The sequence below is a fragment of the Polypterus senegalus genome, unplaced genomic scaffold (assembly GCF_016835505.1).
Source record: "Polypterus senegalus isolate Bchr_013 unplaced genomic scaffold, ASM1683550v1 scaffold_2361, whole genome shotgun sequence".
Classification (NCBI taxonomy): domain Eukaryota; kingdom Metazoa; phylum Chordata; class Cladistia; order Polypteriformes; family Polypteridae; genus Polypterus; species Polypterus senegalus.
Window position 1 is genome coordinate 42,732 of NW_024383579.1, and position 25,675 is coordinate 68,406.

The 25,675-nt window shown below is 41.9% G+C and overlaps 1 protein-coding gene across 1 annotated transcript in view; it reads left to right on the forward strand.

Annotated features, from left to right (window-relative positions):
- The first annotated feature begins 670 nt into the window (after positions 1 to 670).
- Positions 671 to 25,675, forward strand: part of LOC120521528 — a 76,415-nt gene continuing 51,410 nt past the window's right edge. The window contains exons 1-3 of the mRNA XM_039743095.1: positions 671 to 861; positions 9,682 to 9,957; positions 14,481 to 14,747. Coding sequence (XP_039599029.1) covers positions 677 to 861; positions 9,682 to 9,957; positions 14,481 to 14,747 — 728 coding nt within the window. The 5' untranslated portion in view covers positions 671 to 676. The remainder of the gene's footprint in view (positions 862 to 9,681; positions 9,958 to 14,480; positions 14,748 to 25,675) is intronic.

The window sequence follows — 25,675 nt, forward strand, 5'->3', positions numbered from 1 at the left end:
TTGATTTTATTCTTGTCTGATCATTTATGTACAGCGTATTAAAAAAGAAGTGGCCACAGCACTGACCCCTGCTGGACACCACCTTCACATCACCTAATCCTGATAATTTTCCTCTCACTGTCACCCTTTACTTTCTGCGTTTGAGCCAACTTGGAACCCATCTACTCACAGCACCCTGAATTCCTATGTGTTTCCTTTAACTACTAGTCTCTCATGGTAGACCTTATCAAAGGCTTTCTGAAAATCTATTAATCTATCATATATGCACTGCTCTGATTGTAGCCTTTTGTTGGTTCTTTATTGAATTCCAGCATATTAGTGAAACATGACCTCCCTCATTTGAACCCAACGTTTAGTATTTGCTAACACTCCTGCTCTTCACATCTGCTGCTCGATCTTCTCTGCAATGATTCCTTCCATTAATTCACCTGTGATGAACATGAGGCTTACTGGGCTACAGTTACTGGGATCAGCCCAGTCACCCTTTATACAACACAGGATGTTTGTTTGTTAGCCTCCAGTTCAGTCAAATACAAAGGTCTTCTTCTTTATATGATTTAGAAGTGAATTATTCTGTTGACATTGTAACATTGTGTTTCATGAATGTTACAGGAAGAAGAAATCTAACTGCTGTCAACGTGTACTGGAAAGTGGAGATCAAAATAACTTTTTGGAGATGATGGAATTTGAGGTCTACGTGTCCTTACACTGGTATAGCGAGACACTGAGGACACTGGGACGCTTGATGAAACAGTCCGTAGAGAAGGTTGACGTCATATTGGATTCAGTATTCAGTCGTGACTCGCATGAAACTTTCATCTGTTTTGTTTCAGAATGCCTGGAGAAGATGGCTTCCGTTCAGTGAGTAACGTGAAGTATTTTTGTGTTATTCTGCTCACTCCCAAGTAATTAAAACACAGTAATTTAGTAAAATGACAATTCAGAATGATGGAAATAAGTTTCAAACACGATTTGTCCCCAAACAAAGGAGTCACTTTGTGTTGTGGGCTCTCCAGTCAAAAGATCCATCACAGCACAACACAAACCGTTCACTCTGTAAAGTGGGTTTGGACTCATGAAACTTGCACAGGAGAAGTAAATCAATTCAGTGTGTTCAGTCAGGCTGGGGTCACAGGGCATGCTGGGTAGCGACTGTCTCTAAAGATCTTCTACCTTGATGACAACAAAATGGTGAAGGAGAAAAAGCTGACAATGCAGGACAGAATAAGAATTGAAAGAAATTAAAAGTCTGGCAGTGGTCTTACAATGAAACCCACCGCATAACCACAGCATTCTGCTGATCATGTGATCCTTCACCATCAGGTGGCTGATATCAATGGCCAAACTTATGACGCACAGGGACAAACAGTCAGACTGCTGCCATCACAAGCACATATGATTTTGTGCAGAAAACATCAAAAATAAATGTAGTAAATTTAAAGTTAAATAGGAACATAGGAATAGTCAGTTTAATAGTTCAGGTACCCTATAAGACAATATTGTTCATGAATAAATAATTATAAGGACAAAAAATATGTTCAAATGATGCACAAGCAAGCAAAATACAAATTGAAAATCAATAAGAGACTAAAACTGTCAGGTTTTGATGCCAGACATAATAAAATGAAGCAGTTGGTGTGGTGTCCTGCCTAAGGCCCTGGATTGGACGTTGAGGACATCAGCTGTTCAATTGCTGCCTGTGCCGGTAGCTGGATCTGCATGTGGTGGTAAATAAAAATATTAGCATTAACAAAAATTTGGATTCCCAGTGATGGAGATCAGCAAAAATAAATGGATACACACTACTGAAAAAGTCCATTGTGATCAAATAGCTGGACCATTTGTATAGAAAGGGATTTGAGTCCCCTTAGAACGGAAACAAGTCAAATGTTACTGAGGAGATCTGAAACTGAGAGAGACGTGAGACTGAGGGTGTGCGAAAGACCACCGGTACACGTGGTAACATGACAAAGAAGTTGAACTGCAGGTGTTCTAGTGATGGGCATCAGCTCAGTTGTCATTTATGTATAATTTTGTAAATACAGCACCTTCATAAAGTCTGTGGACCCTTTTTTACATATTCTGTTATGTTGAAGACTTGTGCTAAAATCATTTAAATTTGTTTTTCCCACATCAAGTTACACTTCATCCATCCATCTATCCTCTTCCGCTTATCTGAGGTCAGGTCGCGGGGGCAGCAGCTTGAGCTGCCGGCTGCCTCCAGAGACCCACAGGACAAAAAGGTCCTATAGGACTCCTTCTTCCGCTTGACAGCATCCCTCACCGCCCGGTGTCCACTAATGGGTTCGGGGATTGCCACCTCAACAGTAGAGGCACGGAACATGGCCCATTCTGACTCAATGTCCCCCACCTCTCTCGGGACGTGGTTGAAGTTCTGCCGGAGGTGGGAGTTGAAGCTACTTCTGACAGGGGACTCTGCCAGATGTTCCCAGCAGACCCTCACAACACGTTTGGGCCTACCAGACCCGACTGGCATCTTCCCCCACCATCGAAGCCTACTCACCACCTTGTGGTGATCAGTTGACAGCTCAGCCCCTCTCTTCATCCGAGTGTCCAAGACATGTGGCCGACACGACCACAAAGTCGATCATTGAACTGAGGCCTATGGTGTACTGGTGCCAAGTGCACATATGAACACCCTTATGCTTGAACATGGTGTTCGTTATGAACAAACTTCTGAGCACAGGAGTCCAATAACAAAACACCACTCAGGTTCAGATCGTGGGGGGCCATTTCTCTTCCAGGTCTCACTGTCATTGCCCATGCGAGCATTGAAGTCTCCCAGCAGTACGAGGGACTCCCAAGATGGTATGCCCTCTAGCACCCCCTCCAGTGACTCCAAAAAGGGTGGGTACTCCAAAATGCTGTTTGGCCCATACGCACAAACAACAATTAAAACCCGTCCCCCCACCCGAAGGCGGAGGGAGGTTACCCTCTCGTCCACCGGGGTAAACCACAATAAGCAGGCTCCAAGTTGGGGGCAATAAGTATGCCCACACCCGCTCTGCGTTTCTCACAGGGGACAACTCCAGAGTTGTAGAGAGTCCAGCCCCTCTCAAGGAGATTGGTTCCAGTGTCCAAGCTGTGCGTCGAGGTGAACCCAACTATATCTAGCTGGAAACTCTCAACCTCGCGCACCAGCTCAGGCTCCTTCCCCTTCATAGAGGTGACATTCCACATCTCAAGAGCCAGCTTCTGTAGCTGAGGATCGGACCGCCAAGGTCCTCGCCTTCAGTCACCACCCAACTCACACTGCACCCGACCTCCTTTGCCCCTCCCATAGGTGGTGAGCCCATGGGAATGGGGACCCATGTTGTCTCTTTGGGCTGTGCCTGGCTGAGCCCCATGGGTGCAGGCCTGGCAACCAGGAGCTCGCCATGGAGCCCCACCTCCAGGCCTGCCTCCAGAGGGGGGCCCCGGTGACCCACATCCGGGCGAGGGAAAACGGCATCCAAATTTTTTATTCATCATAGAAAGTCTGTTGAACCGCACTTTGTCTCATCCCTCACCTAGGACCAGTTTGCCTTGGGTGGCCCTACTAGGGGCATAAAGCCCCGGACAACAGAGCTCCTAGGATCATTGGGACATGCAAACCCCTCCACCACGATAAGGTGACGGTTCGAGGAGGGGCAAGTTACACTTAACACCCCAAAATCACAAAGTGAAAATCAGATTTTGGAAATTATTGTCAATTTATTAAAAATGACAAACTGAAGTATCACATGGACACAAGTATTCAGTCCCTGTTCTATGACACTTGCAATGTGGCTCAGACGCTTCATGTTCTATTGATCATCATTGAGATGTTTCTACTCCTTGTTTGGAGCCCACTTGTGGTCAAGTCATTTGACTGGACATGAGCAGGAAAGGCACACACCTGTCTATAAGGGGTCTACAGGTGAGCAAAATCCAAACCATGAAGTCAAAGTAACTGCCTACAGAGATTAGGGACAGGATTGTGTTAAAGTGCAGATCTGAAGAAGGCTGCAGCACTGGAAGATCCCAAAGGCACAGTGGCCTCCATAATTCTTAAATGGAATGAGTTTGGGACCACCCTGATTCTCTTACCAAAGTGAGCAAATGAAGGAGATGGGATTCAGTAAGACAGATGACCAAGAACTCGGTAGTCACTGTGGCTCATCTCCAGAGAATTGTGTGGAGATGGCAGAAACCTCCTGAATGTCAACCATCACTGCAACACTCCACCAATTTGATAGAATGGCCAGAGAGAAGCCTCTCCTCATTAAAAGACACAAGGACACAAAAAGCCAAATAAAAGACTCTCATACTGTGAAAAGTAAGATTGTCTGATCTGATAAAACCAAGGTGCTGTTTGGCTTCAATTGTAAGTGTTACATCTGGAGGAAACCAGGTGCTGCTCATCAGCTGTGCAATACCATTCCAGTGGTTGAGCAAAGTGGTGGCAGCATCATGATTTGGGGGTACTTTCAAAGGCATAAATAGGGAAGTTAGTTAGGGTTGAAGGAAACCTGAAAGGAGCAAAGTACAGAGATATCCTTAATGAAAACCTGCTCAGAGCACTCTGGACTTTAGAGTGGGCTGAGGGTTCACCATCCAGCAGGTCAATGACCCTTAGAACAAAGCCCAGACTTGAACCCAATTGAACATCTCTGGAGACACCTGAAAATACCCATCCATTGATGGTGTAAATGTGTGGACACTAGGGGTCACCCTCGCCCCTTTAACCCCAACAGACAGACGCCGGACAAAGGTTAAAAATACCAAAAAGTTGTTTAATTTCTTTTTTTCCTTCTATGAAGTGCCCACAAACACCACAGCCACAAATAAACAGGCAAGAGAAACACCAAGTACAATAATATTGTAAATTCTCTCTTTCTCCACAACACCTCCCAGCAAGCTCTGTCCTACACCTCCCGACTCCTGGCTCACCTGCTGGTTTCCTAATAGTCCTTTAAATAGTTCTTGACCCGGAAGTGATTCCGTTCTTCCGATCACATGACTTGTTTGCACTTCCGGGTCAGATGGGAAACTCAAGTTTCTTCTTCAGCCCGGAAGTACTTCAGGGCTTCCATCCTCATGATCTGATTGTACTTCTGGGCTATATAGAAAATAGAGGTCCTTATAAGTTTCTGCAGCATCCCCAGGTGGTGCCAAAGGCACCCAGCAGGGTTGTAATACCGAACTCCAAAGTCCATAATGCCCTGCTGGAGTCCAGGGCACCATTATACTGTACTCTGTCATCTTAGGGGAAACAGAGTCTCAAATTAGTTACCTTTCCCCAACCTTCCACTCTTGGGGCATCCCGTTGAACTGTCGGCCATCCCTCACAATGGTTTCCACCCAACTGAAGAGCGTGAGGGAATCTGCATAGAAGAATGGCAGAAAATCCCCAAGTCCAGGCGTGCAAGTTTATCATGCCAGACCTAAGAAGACTTCAGGCTGGAATGGCTGCCAAAGGGACTTCAACAAAGTACTGAGGTCTGAATATTTGTGGTAATTTGATATTTCAGTTCTGTTTTTGTTTGTTATTCTGAAGTATTCAGGAAGTCTGTTTCCTTTGGTTAGGTTTTTTTTTATTTTGTAATATTTTTCCTTCTTTCTGTTTGATATTTGTGACTTTAAGGGCCTTATCCCACTTTGGAATCTCTACAGAGTGTAAGCCTGCCTTTTGATTTTGGGCCACGCTACCTGAGGTGTTGACACAGAACATAAATCAGAAATTCTTTTCCATAATCAGTGACTGGTTTGTAACAGACCAGTGAGAAGAGCTGCCTGTCATTCTGTGGACAAATGGGAGTGAGTAGAGGTGATTGAATCATTAGGGTCTAATAATCTGAGTAAAATACATTTCACAGCGTTGACTACACAATAGGGCGAATTTAGAGGGGATGTTTTAAAGTCTTAAAGAGAGAAACGACGCAAAGTGCAGAAACTGTTGACGAGCAGTGGGATCAGTTTAATGCTGAACTTCATAATGTGCAAGGCAAACACATCTCAAAATTTAGAAAAAAACAAAATCAGAGTAAGAGCAAACAAGAATTCAAAAGAAGAAATAACAGAATATAAACAGGTTCTGTTGTTCATACAGGTCAAAATATTTAGTGCTAACTGTAGGATGTATGAGCACATGAGGGGGAAGAGAGGAGGGAGCGGGGAAATTAGAAATGAAAAATGACCAGAAGCTGACTGAACTCCTGAATGGTTACAAGAAAATGGAGCGAGTAGCACTGCTAGCACAAGGGGCGAGTAATCAGAATTAAATACTATATGTTGCACATTAGGGCGGCGCAGTGGTCAGCGCTGCTGCCTTGCAGTTAGGTGACCCAGGTTCGCTTCCCAGGTCCTGCCTGCGTGGGTTTCCTCTGGGTGCTCCGGTTTCCTCCCAGTCCAAAGACATGCAGGTTAGGGGCATTGGCGATTCAAAATGGTCCCTAGTGTGTGCTTGGTGTGTGGGTGTGTGTGTGCCCTGAGGTGGGCTGGCGCCCTGCCCAGGGTTTGTTTCCTGCCTTGCGTCCTGTGGTGACTGGGATTTGCTCCAGCAGACCCCGTGACCTTGTAGTTTGATTATAGCGGGCTGGATGATGGATGGATGTTGCACATTATCTTGACAAAGTGAAGATTTTAGAAAGTTTTTGTGTATGTGAACTGGTGTATTTAATAGACTAAATGGGCCTACTCTCATTTGATGATTTTTAAATTCTTATGTTGAAGATCAAAGGCACATTCACAGTAAACTGAAAGTAAACCCTTGGACTGTGACTTTAGACAAAATCCTCTGTTATTGTCCACTGTGAGCGTCCACCACCCTGAGGTGGTGCATAGACCTCTGATGAAAACAAACATTTCTAGTCACTCTGTCGAGATTATTGAAAGGTTCTTCAGTTGATGAAGTTGTTTTCATGTCAGACCTGCAGCACGATAGTTTTGCCATAGTTAACATGCAAGAAATGTAGCCTGCTGGTGGCCTTGCCACTGTCAGTGCTATGTGGGGACATACATACAGGGCATGTGGACATACATATCCTGTAAGGTCAGGCACGTCACTGCATCACTGCTCATTGTAAGAAGGAATTGAAGCCCAATTTTGGCCCCAGCATCCCCAGATGGTCCAATTCATGTGTCAAGTTGCCTGTGTCACAGCATGAGTTGTTTATTGAGACCCAGTTTCAGAGCCAGAGATGTGAGAGTACATGAGTAAGCTGTGCAATTCCTTCATATGTAGATAATAATAATAGCAGTGACATAAATAATGAAAAATCAGCCTCAGCTTACCAAGGTTGTGTGTTGAGTTTTGTCTGCTCTGCTCATCTGTCACCACTGCCAGGCTCTATAGAGTAAGGCCAACTTCTTAAATTTCTGCTCAATAAAGTCTTGCATTGAGAGGATCTCTTTGACTTTAAAGGACTTTATGTTTTCAAAGTGGACGTCCATCACTCTTGTGCTGACCTGCTGTCTCCCTGTAAAGAAACTGTCACACTGCTGAGCATTCATACTGCACTTTCTGACAAGCACACAATATCTTCCTAATGCAGGGTGTTATGCTATCTGTACTTTTAAAAAAACTTCTGAAGAAATAAAATTATAAACTGCTCAAAAAATTAAAGGAATACTTTGAAAACACCTCAGATGTCAAAAGGGAAAAAAATCCTGCTGAATATCTTTACTGCTATGGACTGATATGGTAATGTGTTAGGAACAAAAGGAAGGCACATTGTTTGATGGAAATGAAAATCATCAACCTACAGGGGGCTGAATTCAAAGACACCCCAAAAATCAAAGGGAAAAAATGAACAACATTAGAACAATCTAGACGAGAACAGGCCATTCAGCCCAACAAAGCTCGCCAGTCCTATCCACTTGTTTCCTCTAAGAAAACATCAAGTCGAGTTTTGAAAGTCCCTAACGTCTTACTGTCTACCACACTACTTGGTCTCTTATTCCAAGTGTCTATCGTTCTTTGTGTAAAGAAAAACTTCCTAATGTTTGTATGAAATTCACCCTTCACAAGTTTCCAACTGTGTCCCCGTGTTCTTGATGAACTCATTTTAAAATCCAAGTCTCGATCCACTGGACTAATTCCCTTCATAATTTTAAACACTTCAATCATGTCACCTCTTAATCTTCTTTTGTTTAAACTGTAAAGGCTCAGCTCTTTTAATCTTTCCTCATAATTCAACCCCTGTAGCCCTGAATCAGCCTAGTCGCTCTTCTCTGGACCTTTTCAAGTGCTGCTATGTCCTTTTTGTAGCCTGGAGACCAAAACTGCACCCAGAACTCCAGATGAGGCCTCACCAGTGTGTTATAAAGCTGAGCAGAACCTCCTTGGACTTGTACTCCACACATCAAGGCGCTATATAACCTGACATTCTGTTAGCCTTCTTAATGGCTTCTGAACACTGTTGGGAAGTTGATAGCTTAGAGTCCACTATGACTCCTAAATCCTTCTCATAAGGTGTACTCTCGATTTTCCGACCGCCCATTGTGTATTCAAACCTAATATTTTTACTTCCTATGTGTAATACTTTACATTTACTGACATTAAATTTCATCATCCACAAATCTGCCCAAGCCTGTATGCTATCCAAGTCCTTCTGTGATGATATAACGGATTCCAAATTATCTGCTAATCCACCTATCTTGGTATCATCTGCCAACTTCACCAGCTTGTTACTTATATTCCTATCTAAATCATTTATATATATTAAAAATAGCAGCGGCCCCAGCACTGCCCCCTGCTGGTCACCACTCTTAACATCGTCCAGTTCTGATGAGGTTCCTCACACCATCACCCTCTGCTTCCTGTGTCTGAGCCAATTCTGCACCCATCTAAAAACATCACCCTGAACTCCCACTTCTTTTAACTTGATGCCCAACCTCTCATGTGGCACCTTATCAAATGCTTTCTGAAAGTCCAGATAAATAATCTCATCTGCTCCTCTCTGGTCGTATCCTTTTGTTGCCTCCTCATAGAATTCCAGCCGGTTAGTAAAACACGACCTCCCTCTTCTGACCCCATGCTGACTGTTCAGAATAACTCCTGTCCTTGCCATGTGTTGCTCAATCTTCTCCTTAATAATTCCTTCCATTAATTTTCCTGTGATGTTTCATGTTAAGCTTACTGGCCTATAGTTGCTCTGATCTGCCCTGTCACCCTTTTTATATAATGGGTTGATATTTGCCATTTTCCAGTCCTTTGGAATCTCTCCAGTGCACAGTGACTTCCTAAAAATATGTGTCAAAAAGTGGCAGACAGGCTAGTCCATTTTGCCAAATGTTAATTGCAGCAACTAACATGGTACTCAGTAGTTTGTATGGCCCCCATGCGCTTGTATGCATACCTGACAACATCCTAATGAGATGACAGTTGGTGTCCTGGGGGATCTCCTCCCAGATCTGGACCTGGGCATCACTGAGCTCCTGGACAGGCTGAGGTGCAAGTAAGGGTTGATTTGATGTGAGGAGGTCAGTTAGATGGACACTGTGCTGTTGCAGAGGCGGATTTTATTCTTGTTTTTTTTATATTTTATTGTCATTTTCAGAAACACTGTTTTTTGGTTTTTTTTTTACTCTTTCTTTTCTTGCTTCATTCTTTTTAATACAAATTTGTTCACAAACATCACAGCATACATCCTGCCTTCTGAATTCCGTGGATTTCTAATCATTTCTGTTTCTTTCCAGTTTTTCAGGTGGTTGGAATGACTTTACATTTTGGAGTTTATGTCGCTTATTTCAACAATATGAAGCTGAGAAAGGAGACAGCAGCCTCCCGCACCTCATCTCTTTGTTTGCTCCTTTTCCAAACGATGTGATCTCAACAGAGTTGGACTGGATTGATAGAATTAACTTCAGATTTATAAGACAATGTCTACAGAATGAGGTCGTAACCCCACAGCACAAAGAGGCTTTACAAAGTCTTGAGCAACTCATAATCCTCAGTCTTGAGGAGGCTGTAAGGTACGTTTTAATTACTGAGCACTAAGATGGAGGCAGAACTCATTTGAAATGGTGGTAGATACTGTATACGGTGACTGAGCAGATCTGTTGTTTCGTGTCACACTGTGTGTGTCTTTTTGTTATCGATGTCTTTTTCATTCTCATATTCTCATCTTTTGTTCCCCTCCACCACCCTGGTGTTATTTTCATTTAAAACCGGCATGCTCTGCACTCATTTTTTTTTCTTTTTTCCTTCTGTCCCTTGTAATCTCAGTTCTGTCTCTTCACTCTTGTTGGAGATGTTACAAACATACAAAGCTGTTTCAGTTCCCCTGTGTCTTCTTTATCATCTTCATTTCTTTTGAGTTGTATGCCATAGCCATTCTTTTAATCTTATTAAGTTTATTCATGAATAAGTCTAAGCCAACACTTTTATCCTCCCACTTTAAATAAATTAAATTTAACTTGACTCTGCCCTTTTCTACACTTTTCTTCATTTATTTTCTGTCCAGAGGCTTTTCCATATTTTTACAGCACCAAGAAAATGCAAAACAAAAAGTCAAAGAGACCCTTCCGTCTGTGAAGAGCTCAATGTGAAGTGTGACGGTTTCATAGTCAGTCAGTCTTTCCGTAATGCAAAGTAAAATCTTGTTAGTTTACTTCTGTTTTCATCTTGGCTCATATTTCTAAGAGATGGTCTTCATTTATGACCTCCCATCTCATGGAATTTGTCATGACACATTCATCAGGAGTCACTTGATGAAAAATAAACATACCTTGTACTTTCTTAACCTTTTTACTTTTCTTCACATCTTTATTTCTCTGTCTTAAAGGAGTGGTCTGTAAAAATAATAAACTTAAGGACAAAGTCATGGTGTTTCATGTTTTACCTAACCATCTGCATTGTTTTATGAGACAATAATGTCCACTGCTGAACTCCATCAATACTTGTGACTGTATGGCTGTTCCTGACTCTAACATCATTGTCAAGTTTGTTGATGGCACAGCTGAGGTAGTCCTGACCTCTGATAACAATGAGTAGGAGAGTCTGTCACACTCGTGTCGGGAGAACAGTCTTCTTTTGAATGTTAGCAAGATAAAGGAGATGATTGTGGAAGCAACAACAGAGGCACTACCACCCTGTCAGTGTTAACAGAGCTCAGGTGGAAAGGATGGACAGTTTCAAATCTGTCAGTGTTCACATCACAGAGGACCTAACCCTGTCCAAACACAACAACATCCTGGTAAAGAAGGCCACCTCAGACATTTCAGAGATTTCAGGCAGTCCTACCAATTACTAAAGAACTTCTACACATGCACCATTGAAAGTTTTCTGACAGGAAGCATTACCTCCTGGTTTGGGAGGAGCACACAACAGGAAAACAAGGCTCTCCGTAGAGTGGTGTGGTCATCTGAAGGCATCATTGGGTGTGCACTCTTTATCTTCCAGGACATCTACACCAAGTGATGTTGGACCAGAGCAAAGAAAACTATCAGTGATGTCAGCCAGCCCAACAATGGCCTCTTTTCTCTGCTGCGATCTAAGACGAGACAAAGACCTCTTGCACTTTTGAGTTTAAGTTACACTTAGTTTAACCTTTGAGTTACATTCAGTCCTATTCCTTCTGTTTACTAATTCATCCTGTTATTACTTCATACACACACAGACACAGACAACCACTCATATATATATAGTGGTAAAAAGCACACATCAGACTGAAAAAGGTTTGGGGATGGCCACCCTGTATACTGCAAAATATGCAAAAATAAAGAAAACACGTCTTTACAGGTGGAGTTCAAAATGGAACTGGCTAACAAATTAACAACTGAGCCTTAAATATGGTGGAGAGAAGGAAGAGGTGGAGTCAAGATGGCTGGAACAGGAACTGATATGGTGGTATGATGGATTCTGGGTATGGGAACTGCCATCATCAGTGTTGACCAGAAGTGACATCAACAGTGGGTGGACTGGTGCTGATGTCATCAAGAGGCTGGGTCTTTGGGTGAACTGCAGATAAACAAGAGGGTAGAGGATTAAGTGAGACTGTCAACCCCTGGTTTAGCTGACAAATATCAGTATTTGAACCTGTTAACTGTCCCCAGATGTGTACATACTGTATATTGTGACAGATTGGGCCCGCTATCGCTCCCTTGAACCCCTGTCCATGACTCCAGACACCAGATAAAAGTCCAAATGATGACTTTATTAAATTGCCACAGTGCACAAAGCACCCTCTCCTCCACTATACTCATACAATAATCAATAACAAATACAATAATACAATCCTCCAACTCTAAGACGCGTTGCCACCCTTCCACCCAGCTCAGCTCGCCGTCTGGGAGCTCCCACAATCCTTTTATATTCCCTGACCCGGAAGTGTTCCCAATCCCCAGTCCATGTGATCTTGTATCACTTCCGGGTCAGGTAAAAAGTCCTTTTCTTCACCCCAGAAGCATGTCATTCCCCTTGTCCATGTGACTCAGACGTACTTCTGTGGCGTAGGGTAAATAACTGTTGTTTCCCCCTGCAGCGTCCCCTAGCAGCGCCCATGGCATCCAGCAGGGCTGCATATAAAAACTACAATGTCCATGATGCCCTGCTGGTCTTCGGGGGACCTCCATACTGCAGGGAGGGCTCCACCTGACGGCATGGGGGTATTGGCCGGGATAAACGGCCGGCCATACACCACAATATATATATATATATATATATATATATATATATATATATATATACAGTAATTTGATAAAAGGCTCACACTGAGGCACGTGTAAAATATAACACAGACTTTATTTTTTCTTCACCTGTGGGGCACGTCTTCCCCCTGAACCCCACAGGCATAACACAGTCCCAAAAACACTAAATACTGAAGTAAACACACTCCAGTTTGGCAACACCACTCCTCCCTGGCAACCTCCTCCTCCTCCTCCTGATTCTGGCTCCTGAGTGGTGGTTGTTGGCCCTTTTTATAGCCCACCCAGAAGTGCTCCTGGTGCTTGATCACCTGCCTCTGATTGCACTTCCTGGCGGGGCTGTAATGTTGTACAGGCCGGCTCAGGGACCCATGCAGCGCCCCCTGGAAGCCACCCCAGATCCCAACAGGGCTGTGGAGAACTCCATCTCCCATGGAGCCCTGCGGGAAACGGAGACAGCATCGTTAGCCAGAGAGGCTGCCACCAAGTGTCCTGGGGGAGGTACTGAGGAGCCCATGGTTGCTCCCCCGGAACATACGTAGAAGGTACCTGGCCAATTGCCACTATATATATATATATATATATATATATATACTTGTAATAAATTGTAAAAATATATTATATATGAGCTAAAAATTCTGTATATTTTCTCCCTTTTGGACTTTTTAATGTCCCACTGTAACTTTGAAGCTGATCTAGTTTATCCATTTTAACCCTGTCTGTTTCTAATTGCATCAGTCATGTATGTGGTATTACATTTTTCCCTTCCTAAATCTCAAAATTGTTCCCCATAACTTCATAAGTTCTAAGTATAATTATCAACAACTACTTGATCAATGTCCTATTTTCCTGTTTTTAAATAACTATGATTTCTTTCTTATGCAATAAACATTAGCTATATTAACTTATTAAAAATGTTCCTAGCACTGTATCTCGTCTTTGATCAGATCATTTATTATAGCGTTTGTGGTGACACAGACAGCACAAGTATTTATTTCAAAACTTCAACAGTTAGTACTTTATATTGCAAATGACGTGTATAACAATAACCAGAGACAGAGTCCTACTACAAACCACTATGCTTGAAGTCGCAAACAATATTTCACTGCTCTTTCTAGTATCATGGACTTCTTCTTGCACTGCCTTCACATCTTTCTGCACTCTCCATCTCACACTTACTCTTTGTGAGGTGGGTTCAAGTTTATTTTCTGGCTGATGTAAAAGCAGAGAAGAAGAGAATTTAGAAATGGAGCAAAGGAAAGAGAAAACTGTAGTCAAACATTTGGGCTGAGACAAAACCAGAAGAGGCAAAAATCAGAAGAACAAAGTCCAATACACTAATCAATACTCCAAACAGTAGCCAAGTGTGGGACGTAAACCTTAGAAGGAAAGCTTAGAAACACTTGGAAAATTGTTTAGGAATGTCCTGAAATGTGGAATGTTGGTAACATCTCTACAGTCTTTCTTTTTTAAATCCTCTACATGTTTGTTTAAAAGTGGAGAAGCGCCATTCTGTGTTCTTCTGGTAGTTTGTCATTGTAGACCCTTAGTGTTGCATGTCCTATTTCATTTCTTCTTTATGTACTTTTTACAAATACAATAAATAAATAAATAGAAAAACATTATTATATGTATAAAAGTATTTTCAAACTTTTCATAGTTAGCAGATTTAAACTAATTTTTTATTCTATGAACATGTGGCCATTTGTAAAATAAAATATATAAGCCTTGCTGGTGTTGTCAGTTCATAAAAGAAACTTCAGTGGCTCAGTGTGACCAGTGCTGGTGTTTTTACAGAGACGTTATTTTTTAAAATAAGAACATGTGTAATATCTTTATATCCTTTACAGGAAGGGTTTCCTAAGTCACGCTTGCTGTTACAAATATGTCATGGACTGTGGAAACCAGTGGAACTTCAATGAATATTTGAGGCTCATGAACAATGAGGTCCACGTGAACCCAATCTGGTCAGAGAAGACACTGAAGACAATGAGTGACTTTATTAAACACTCCTCAAAAAGAGTCAACATGATACTGGCCTGTGATGGTTACTGTGAGATACGTGAAAGATGTATTCACTTCTTGTCAGACTGTCTGGGTTGGACGTCCTCTATACGGTAAGTAATGCAAAATGGCAGTCTCCCTGCTCTTCTCACTTCTTCTTTTTCATTTTTTTTGTCATTTTTGTGCTTCAGCCCAGCTCCCAGGTGCACAGTCTGATGTACACCTGCACCATTTAAAGATACAGAGCAGAATTATCTGGTTGATGCTTGACTGAGGCGATCTTCTTTAATATTTTATGAATTAATTTAGCATCTATTTCATATTATTTTTTGTGTTTTGGAGGATTTGGCAATTTGGAGAATTCATATTTAGGGTTTACATTTGTTAAAATACTTCACTTCTTATTGTGATATCATTTTGTTTTTTGTCAGTACCTCCCTTTTGGATTTAACTTGTATGTGGTTTCTAGCTACATTGCTGTGAAGAACAACTGGAGGTCGTGACCTGTGATGTCACTGTGTGAGAATATAAAGGTTAGGGGTCATGCACTTCCCAGTTATCTAAGGAATCTTTCTCAGTGCTGGTCCTTTCTGTTTACTGTTAAAAGCCGAACCTCCATGTGTTGGTGGTGAGATGCATCCAGTATCAGACTTGGAGAAATGATGAGTCAGTGCAGCACTGGGTTCAGTCTGCAGGCTGGGCCACATTCGAAGGCTCTGTGTTATTGTGGTATTTTCCTCTACTTGCACTTTACATGTTTTCTTTATGGATAAGTGCACTCATAAGATTCATTACTGTGTTGGTTTACTGTCACTCCTTAAGATTAACACACACACACACACATACATAGATATAAGCATACACATACCTCAACAGTGCCCTATGAATGGCGCACACACAGCTGGTTAATCTCTAGCACTTTAAACCACACAAGTCCCTTATGAATAACACACACACAACTTTTCACTCTCTTCGCGCTTCAAGACACTTACTTATTATTGGCACAAACAACATACAATGTTTTAAATATATCTCAGACCTAAATATTACTTTTGTCTCAAGGAATATATTCAAACATAAAAAGGATCAACATCCCTGATTATCGGCCATTTATCAACCAAGAATGCCTTACTTGATGTCCTGTTCCCCACTACTGGGTGGAGCTCACACCCTCATCCTTAATAAACCTTGCATCACAAAGCGTATGGGAAACCTCCGACTGCCCCAGGTGCTGTTAATAAAAATTACCTTATTATTTTAATCACTCTAGATATGAAGACACAGTATAGAAAATTAAAAGCAACATAGTATTTATTAAAGAGCAATAATACTAATAGAGTGAGCATTAAAAGGAAATGTGATAGCAAACTCTGGATATATATATATTGTAAACTGGAGGGGTGATCGCAACCCAAGAGGACACAGACGCCCCTGGGAAAACCCCTGAAACACAGTCTACCTTCACATTGCTCCTTACCCTTCTCACTTGCGCTATAATGCGTAATAAAGCCCTCAGGCGGTACTCCGCTTATTTAAAAGCCTTGTGCAGCGCCTGTCAGTTTTGAAATTGATTGTTTTGCTTTTATCTCTCTCTGACATTCTCTGTTCCTAGCGGGACTGTCATCTCTGACTTGTCATGGAGTATGTTTAAGTTTTTAAAAAAGAGACAAATGTTTGTTTGCAGTGTTTGAATAAAATTCCTGTTTTCTACAACCTCCTGTGTCTCTGTGCAAATCTGTGACCCAACCGTGACAACATATATATATATATATATATGTATATATAAGTCTTTAGAGTTAAAGATGTCAAAGATGAATGTCTCAGACAGCTTGTGATCTAGCACTCGAAGTTGTTTAAGAGATGCTTTGTTGATGATCAGGTGAAAACGGCTGCATGTTACTGGCATCCTCTTCTTATTTCGCTCTTCTGTCATCGCTGTTTCCTCTTCTCCTGTTGTGCTTTACACAAGGCATATTTATTATAAAATTCTATGCAGGGGTTTTGAAACAAATGATTTTTAGATATTCCTATTGGCTGGCTGTCAATATGATGGATGAATTCACTCAGACTCATATTTGAAGAAAGTTATTGCTGATAATCTATGTCACTATTGTAGCTGCATAGTCATCTCTTATTTTAAAATAGTCCGTCAGTCAGTCAATTTCCATCCCGCTATGTCCTAACACAGGGTCACGGGTGTCTGGTGGAGCCAATCCCAGCCAGCACAGAGTCTTTGCTTAATTTTTCATACATATAAATAAACAATTCAATATGATTTGGAATGCACTGAAAAATTAAAAAAATTAAATTGGGACAGGATTTTAACACTTATTTGTAAAACTTGCGGCTGCATTATCACCCCACTATGGCTTAGCGCCTGCTCAACAAAGTAACTGATGCAGGTGCTGCCACTTTGAACAACAAGTAAGAATCCATTTGGTTTGAGGCCTGTTCTGACCATCGCAAATACCCAAGTAGCGTTCAACTTTGATCTTTTGTGTGCTTTGTATGGCATGTGGCAAACAGCCCTGATGAGCTGCATAAACTACAGTCCTCATGTCTGTCTATTTCAATTTAGATTTTCTGTTTAATTAAAACATTCAAGACCTGTAAGGTGTTATTTATTTTTATTATCTCTACTGTATTTCAGTAACAACCCCCAACCCTGGAGTGTATTAGGCAGAATGGAGAGTGCCTTGTTATGTTACAAATTTCAGTTATTTTATTTTACATTTTAAATTGGCTTGCAGTACTCAAATTTGAACTGGGTTAAAAAAAAAAACGTCTTGCATGAGAGAAATTTCTTGCACATACCGACAATAAATTAGAGGGAACATTGGTCACAAATGTACTATAATGTTAGGATATATCCATTAAGGAAAGGGAATCAGGCTCAAGAGCTGCCTGAGCATTTGCCATTAGAAGACTTTAAGTGTCAGAATGTCCAACAACATATTGCACCAGAAGCTCTTAGAAGGGCAGTATAAAGGGTCTCTCGTACTCGTCTTTTATACACAAGCCTAGGGGGCATTTCCCTGCTACTGATGAGGTATACTAGACAGGGAAGGATAATAAGGGGACACACTCAGTTGCTACCTTTCACTGTTTCCCTTCAGAGTGGAGGAAGAAAGTCCAGCACACCACTGATGTCATTTCCCCCCATTTATCATAAATCCCACCCCTTCCAGTCCTCTCAAGATATAAACAGCCTGTCAAAAGACCAGAATTCAAAGTTAAGATGAATAGAAGGATGACTGAAGATCCAAAGAAAAGTTGGGGATTGCATTAAGCAGGAGACACACACTACCTGGGAAGATATTCATTAGAATTGTAGCTATATATATAAGATATCTGTCTATTATAATAAAAAAATCTTGGGTCGATACGTGATCTTCTCGGATGACACTTTAACATCCTGCAAGACAGGGCAGTGAGACAAAAGAACAGCTGCTGTTACAGGCTTTTAAATGATCGAACACGCAGCTCAGCAGCAAGAAAAACAAGCCAGCAGCTGATCCATCCACTTCTTCATATTGTGTGTTCAGTCTCCCCCATTCACAAAGCGAGTGGCAGAGACTCAAAGTGGCTGGCACGTAGCGCGCTCCTGGGGGGGGAGAGGGGATGGGCATAATTGTAATAATATATAATTGAAGCTGTGTTTTCCCAAAATTACCAGAGTTCAGCAGCTCTAGCATACAAAATGGGATTCAGCAAAAGCCTGACACGTTGAAATGATTCCACAGACAAAATATCTTCGTTTTTAAAAGCTTTAGTAAAAATTCAAAGTACAATAGTTCACACAAAAAAGAAAAAAATTAAATAGCAAAAATCAGAAAAGTCCTTGTTTAAGAGAAGTTCTGTTCAAAGCTTATAAATCCTTTTTCATTTCTAATCGTTACAAATTACTTTGAAACATTTCTGAACCATTTCAAAACGACGGTCAGAAAACTGTATGCCTTTCCCATTTCTAAGTTGAAAATGGGTCTTTTAAGTCCCTGAGTACTGGGACCTGTTCTAAACAACAACTGACTCACTTATCACACTGTATCTTAGTTATAGCAAGAAGTTCTATCTCTTATTAACTTACAGGGGGTAAAAAGCTAAACCATTGTCTATGACTATGAAAGAAATGTATATTCTATTCAAATTAAACAAATGCGAACTTAAAGCTTTAACTTTCTAAGATTGGCTCTTACATTTCCGGCCCCTAATAGGCTATGCAGGAGTAGAGACAGTTACTTTACTTCAGTTTGAGCCAACTAACTCTATTTCTACATTAACGTTAGTTTTCAAATCACTAGCAATAACCCTGCAAACAAACATTTAAAAACGTCTTATTTCAAACATTGACTGTTTCTTGAAGCAGGCACAGTTTATTCACGGGTCTGTCCAGTGTGCTGGTTTTTGTCTGCACACAAGCTCTTCTGACTGCACCTTTGGCATCTGCCATTGTCTTGATGACTCAACCCATTACCTAGTGTAGCAGTAGGGGGCGCTATTGCTCCCTCAAACCCTCAGGTACCACGCCAGAAACCAGGTAAAAGTGCCATAATTATTCTTTTTATTATAATAATAACATGCACCAAGCACCCTCCACTCCACACTATTCATAAATAAACCAATCACAAATACAATACTCCAACAATAAATCAATCCTCCTCTCCCAGACGCATTGCCCTCCTACCACCCAGCTCAGCTCGCCGTCTGGGAGCTCTCACAGTTCTTTCATATATCCTGACCCGGAAGCGTTCCCAATCCCCAGTCCATGTGACTCTCAATCACTTCCGAGTCAGGTACAAGTCCTTTTCTTCTCACCCTGGAAGCACGTCGCTCTTCCTCTGACGCACTTCCGGGTTATAGGGCACAGAGAAGTCTTCGGTCCTCCCTGCCGCTCCCTCTTGCAGCCCCTGTGGTATCCAGCAGGGTCTTGTATAAAAATTACATAGTCCATGACTCCCTGCTGGTCTTTGGGGCACCTCCATACTGCAGGGAGGGCTCCATCTGGCGGCTTGGGGGACATGGCCGGGATAAACTGCCGAGCACAGTCCACACTAGGAATTGCCAGGTGCAACATCATCTTCAATTAAAACAAGTATTTGCATATTTGAGTATTGGCAGATACACTTTAGACCAGGGCGGCACGGTGGCGCAGTGGTAGAGCTGCTGCCTCGCAGTTAGAAGACCCGGTTTCGGGTTGGCACCCTGCCCAGGATTGGTTCCTGCCTTGTGCCCTGTGTTGGCTGGGATTGGCTCCAGCAGACCCCCGTGACCTTGTGTTCGGATTCAGCGGGTTGGAAAATGGATGGATGGACTTTAGACCATCTTTTCCAAAACAGATCAGCCATGTACTGGACTTGCTTCCAGCGTCTTTGAGTGTACTGGTCATTTCTCGAAAAGAGTCCAGAAGGCATGTCGGGTTGTGTCTTCAGTAACAGCAAGTTATTGGGTGTGAGTGCTCCAAGTCTTTTGGGTCATCTGATGTCTTTGTGAGGGGTCTGTTATTGATAATTGATTCCACTTCCCTCATCACTGTTTGATGACTTTCATCATCAAATGTTTGTCGGTTAAGTATGGAGTTTAGAATCTTTCTTATGTTTCTGATTTGTCTCTCCTTGATGATAGACTGATGGTGGATTGAAAATCATTTTGATTTCTTTCTTCATCATAGCTTTGCTGATTTGCTCCAACAAAATTTGCTCCATTATCTCAGTGCATGATTTTAACTTGTCCTCTTCGGCACATGAATCAGCATATGGTATGAGTACAAGAATCAGTGTCTAAGCTGTGTGCCATCTCTATGTGTGCAGCTCTGGTTGTTAGACAAGTGAAGATTACTCCGTACCTCCTGACCAGACCTCTTCCTCTTTTGACGTGAAAGGGACCAAAATAATCCACTCCAACATTAGTGAATGGTGGTTGGTTGGATACCAGGCAATCTTCTGGCAAATGTGCCATTTTTTGCTTACCTGCTTTTGCATTGTATCTTCTGCATGTTGAAATGATTTTTCTGATAGCTGAGTTTGCTTGAGGTATCCAGTATTTTTGGCGTAACTGTGCGAGCACATAGTTGCGCCCAAAATGTCCGATTTGTTTATGAATGTGCTGCAATTTGAGAGAAGCAACATGTGAATGCTTGTGAAGAATTGTAGGATGTTTAGCTTCTTCTGGCATTGGCAGCTTTGCAGAGTCTCCCTCCAACTCTCGGTATACCATCTTGTATGATCGGATCAAGTTTATAGATTTGGCTGTTCTTTTTTTACACAAGCCTTTTTCTTTAAAGACTTTAATTCTTCTGGAAATTCTTGCTGTTGACTGAGATGTTTAAGCTCTGTTTCAGCTTTAACTAAGTCTTCTAGAGAAATTGGGCTTGGTTTTAAGGTCAGTTTATATCTTTTCATGTGCTTTGTGATGAGTGATTTTTGTTCGTCTGGATTATTTTTTGATTGACTGACTTCTAGCTGAAATGTGTAGCAGTTTGTCTTTAAACCTGAGGAGCCAAGCCACTGCTTTCTTCAAGCGATGCCAATCTGAAAAGTGGGTTATTAGTTTGTTGATGGGCTTGGTCGCCTCCTCTATTCTTGTCATGTTAACTGCACAAGTTTTAACTTCTGGATCATCTTCAAAGAGTGAATCGTTCAGTTGATCTGGTCTTTTTGTCCTTTCATGTTTGGGTTTCAATAAGAAACTTGGGCCCTGTGACCATGTGGTGCTTTTGAGAAAGCTTTCTTTGTTCAGCCCTCTGGATGCTTGATCAGATGGATTAAGAGTAGATGTGACAAAGGTCTTAAATTGAGTACTTTCATTTGAAATGTATTTTAGCACTGTGGTGCTGTCAGGCTGAAATGTAGATTCTTGTAAGGACAGTTGAAGCTCACCTTTTAGTATTTTGTCCATTTTGACTGCCACAACGGCTGCTGTCAGCTCCAATTTTGGAATCGTGACCTTCAATGGTGTAACTCTTGATGTGCCCATCAGGAATAAACAATGCTTTTTGCCTTCTTCATTGCTCAAGACAAGGTATGTGACAGTGCCATATCCATCTTTACTGGAAACCTGAATTTTTGCCCAGTTTTCTCTTGAGACCAATAACACACTGTCCAGCTATACAACGGTTATTCAGCATTTTAAGTGTTTCATCCTTCAAAGGCAAATTTAAGCAATAGTGGCCACCTACCAGACTTGTAGATTCTGAGGCTATGTGCACGAACCTGATGTCCTCCTGTGACATCTCCTCTTTTTCTTCACAGCTGCGCTCTGGAAAATCTGTGTTATACTGCTGCAGCAACATATCCTTAATTTCTGTTATTGACACACCCATCCAAGTGCAGTCTTCATAGCGTGAGGTCCACCTCCTTGGCTGGGTTTGATTCTCGACCACTTGAAGATTTCTGGGTAATTGATTCCTATTAAAAGATCAACTTCAGAGTAAATACGAGATAGACATACCTCTTTAAGATATGCCCACTTATCGATATCCTCTTGTAGTGGAATACTTTCTCTGTTCACTGGAATGGAGACCTGGGTATAGACCTTTGGCAAATCAATATATTCATCATCATTGAGACCACAGACTTGAAAGTTTATATATATATATATATATATATATATATATATATATATATATATATATATATATATATATATATATATATATATATATATATATGGAAGAGAAGGTCTATGATACGGTTTGCATATTTGCAGCTGGAGATCCACAAAGGGAGAAAATGAATCACGTGTCATAAAGTAGTTTTCTATTCCTGAGCTTTCAGCCCCTGCCAGGAGCCTTCATCAGAGGATAAGGCTTAGACTTACAAAATCAAAGGCAATATATAGCAAAAGATTGCGTTAAGTCATTGTGGTTTGGGGCGGTATTGGGTGTAAAGTCTTGTTTATTATGAACATGTTCTTCTTAAGTTTGCATATGCTGGATTTATGTCCAAGTGTCTGTTGATGGCGTTCTTATTTGATAATCAGGATTCAGCCAGCTCTCTGGCACTTTTCATACTGGCCTTGAATTTTACTTGTACATTGTCCCAGTTAAATGTATGTCCTGTTGATTTAGTATGTGTATAGATCAATGATAGTGAGTCCTTTCTTCTGACGGCGTTGCGGTGTTCCTGTATGCGTGTTGTGATTCTTTTTGATGTTTGCCAATGTATACCACGAACTACATGGAATGCTGTACACTGCGTTTCATGTTTCTGCTGTCGATTTCTTGTTTTTAGCATTGAAGAGGACCGTGCGCAGATTGTTCGTGGGTTTGTGTGCCATTCTGACGCCTGACTTGGCCAGGATGCGCGCTGCACCTTCAGACACCTTGTGGTGATAAGGGAGTGAGTGCCAGGTGGGGTGGGGGTTCTGATTCAAGTCGATTGTTTGCTGAATTTTTTGGCGTCTTCTGTGTAGGCTTCGATTAATAAATGTTTTTGAGTATCCATTTGAAGTGAAAAGATGGATGAGAGATAGCGTCTCTCATTCATTTTTGTTTCCTTCGTATTACAATGGGTGTGGACTCTTCTGAATAGAGTTTTAGCACAGCTCCATTTATGAGATACTGGGTGGTTGCTGGCGAAGTGTAATAGATAGATAGATAGATAGATAGATAGATAGATAGATAGATACTTTATTAATCCCAAGGGGAAATTCACATAATCCAGCAGCAGTATACTGATACAAAGAAACAATATTAAATTAAATAGTAATAAAAATTAAAAGAATTAAAATAAAATTAATGTTAGCATTTACTCCCGGGTGGAATTGAAGAGTCATAGTGTGGGGAGGAACGATCTCCTCAGTCTGTCAGTGGAACAGGACAGTGACAAAAGTCTGTCACTGAAGCTACTCCTCTGCCTGGAGATGACACTGTTAAGTGGATGCAGTGGATTACTCATGATTGACAGGCGTTTGCTTAATGCCCGTCGCTCTGCCACAGATGTTAAACTGTCCAACTTTAATCCTACAATGGAGCCTGCCTTCTTAACAAGTTTGTCCAGGCGTGAGGCGTCTTTCATCTTTATGCTGCCACTCCAGCACACCACCGCGTAGAAGAGGGCACTCGCCACAACTGTCTGGTAGAACATCTGCAGCATCTTACTGCAGATGTTGAAGGATGCCAACCTTCTCAGAAAGTAAAGTCTGCTCTGAGCTTTCTTACATAGAGCATCAGTATTGGCAGTCCAGTCCAATTTGTCATCCAGCTGCACTCCCAGATATTTATAGGTATGCACCCTCTGCACACAGTCACCTCTGATGATCACAGGGTCCATGAGGGGCCTGGGCCTCCTAAAATCCACCACCAGCTCCTTGGTCTTGCAGGTGTTCTGGTGTAGGTGGTTTGAGTCACACCATTTAACAAAGTCTTTGATTAACTTTCTGTCCTCCTCCTCCTGCTCACTCCTGATGCAGCCCACAATAGCAGTGTCATCAGCGAACTTTTGCACGTGGCAGGACTCCTAGTCATATTGGAAGTCTGATGTATATAGATTGAACAGGACCGGAGAAAGTACAGTCCCCTGCGGTGCCCCTGTATTGCTGCACACAATGTCAGTTATAATATCTTGTCTGTGTAGCATTCTTTACGGTAAACACTAGTGGTCAGGGTGGCGTCATTGTTTCTTTCGATGTAGATGTCCAGGAAGCTGATATGTCGCTAGCGTAGCAACACCGTGTCCTTTAATTATTAACAATATACTGTAGATTATTTAAATGAAGTTAAAGTTTTATCTGTATAATATAATCAACATATTTTGCTGCCTCCCCGTGTCTGCGTGGGTTTCCTCCCACAATCCAAAGACATGCAGGTTAGGTGGATTGACGATTCTAAATTGACCCTAGTGTGTGCTTGGTGTGTGGGTGTGTTTGTGTGTGTCCTGCGGTGGGTTGGCACCCTGCCCAGGATTGGTTCCTGCCTTGTGCCCTGTGTTGGCTGGGATTGGCTCCAGCAGACCCCCGTGACCCTGTGTTCAGATTCAGCTGGTTAGAAAATGGATGGATGGATGGATATTTTGCTGCATTTCACCTTAAAAATGATATCGTCATCATGTGTAAATACGCGCTTTATAAAGTGGCCCAGGTTGTGCGATATTATAACTGTAGTGCAAGTTTACAGTGAGGTGATTGTACTTATAAGTCCTAACAGTTCTACAAGGAGCAATTGATTGAGTGCGTTTATAGTTCTTGGGATGAAACTGTTTCTGAACCGCGAGGCCCGTACAGGAAAGGCTTTGAAACGTTTTGCAGTGGCTGAGACAGCGTGTCCTTGAAGTTGTATACCGATAATGCTTTTTCCGATCAGCTGCTGCTGTGATTCCCCACTCAGATACAGTGATAGAAATACTCCGAGTGCTGCAGTGAGAGGAATATGGAAGAAGATGATCTGCTGTGGTAACTCCTAATGGGAGCAGCTGAAAGAAGAAGAAGAAGAAGAAGAAGTGAGAATAACAACACTAAAGCAGTTATGGTATTTGGAATACTATGGCTGTTCCCTGGACCATTATATTGTTACAAGTTAATTACAATCAGATGCGTTACAATAATAAACAATATGCGGTTAGTTTCAGTGTATTTATAAAGCCGCGTCAGGAAAATAAGGAGTAACCACACAGGAACAGTAGCACTGCTTTGACGCTGGGTGCCGCCAGTCTGCAAAACCGAGCAGAGAACTTGCGTACGACAAGGCATGAGGTACCGTGGAAAAGTGCGTGGCTTTACGCCAAGTGTAGGTTTTATACATCGCGATTTGAACGTGGAAACCTTCTTATGCAACATTTCTGTGCGTACGCACCGTTTATACATGAGGCCCCAGGTATTTTTGAGTTTCTGAGTTCACCAGTGCTTGCTTTCTTTCTCAGGATGTACCAAACTATAGATTTTGCCACTCGTAGTATTGTAGCAATTTCTCGGGTGGGTTTTTTCTGTTTTCGCAGCTTAAGGATGGCTTCTTTCACCTGCACGGAGAGCTCCTTTGACCGCATGTTGTCTGTTCACAGCAAAATCTTCCACATGCAAGCACCACACCTCAAATCAACTCCAGGCCTTT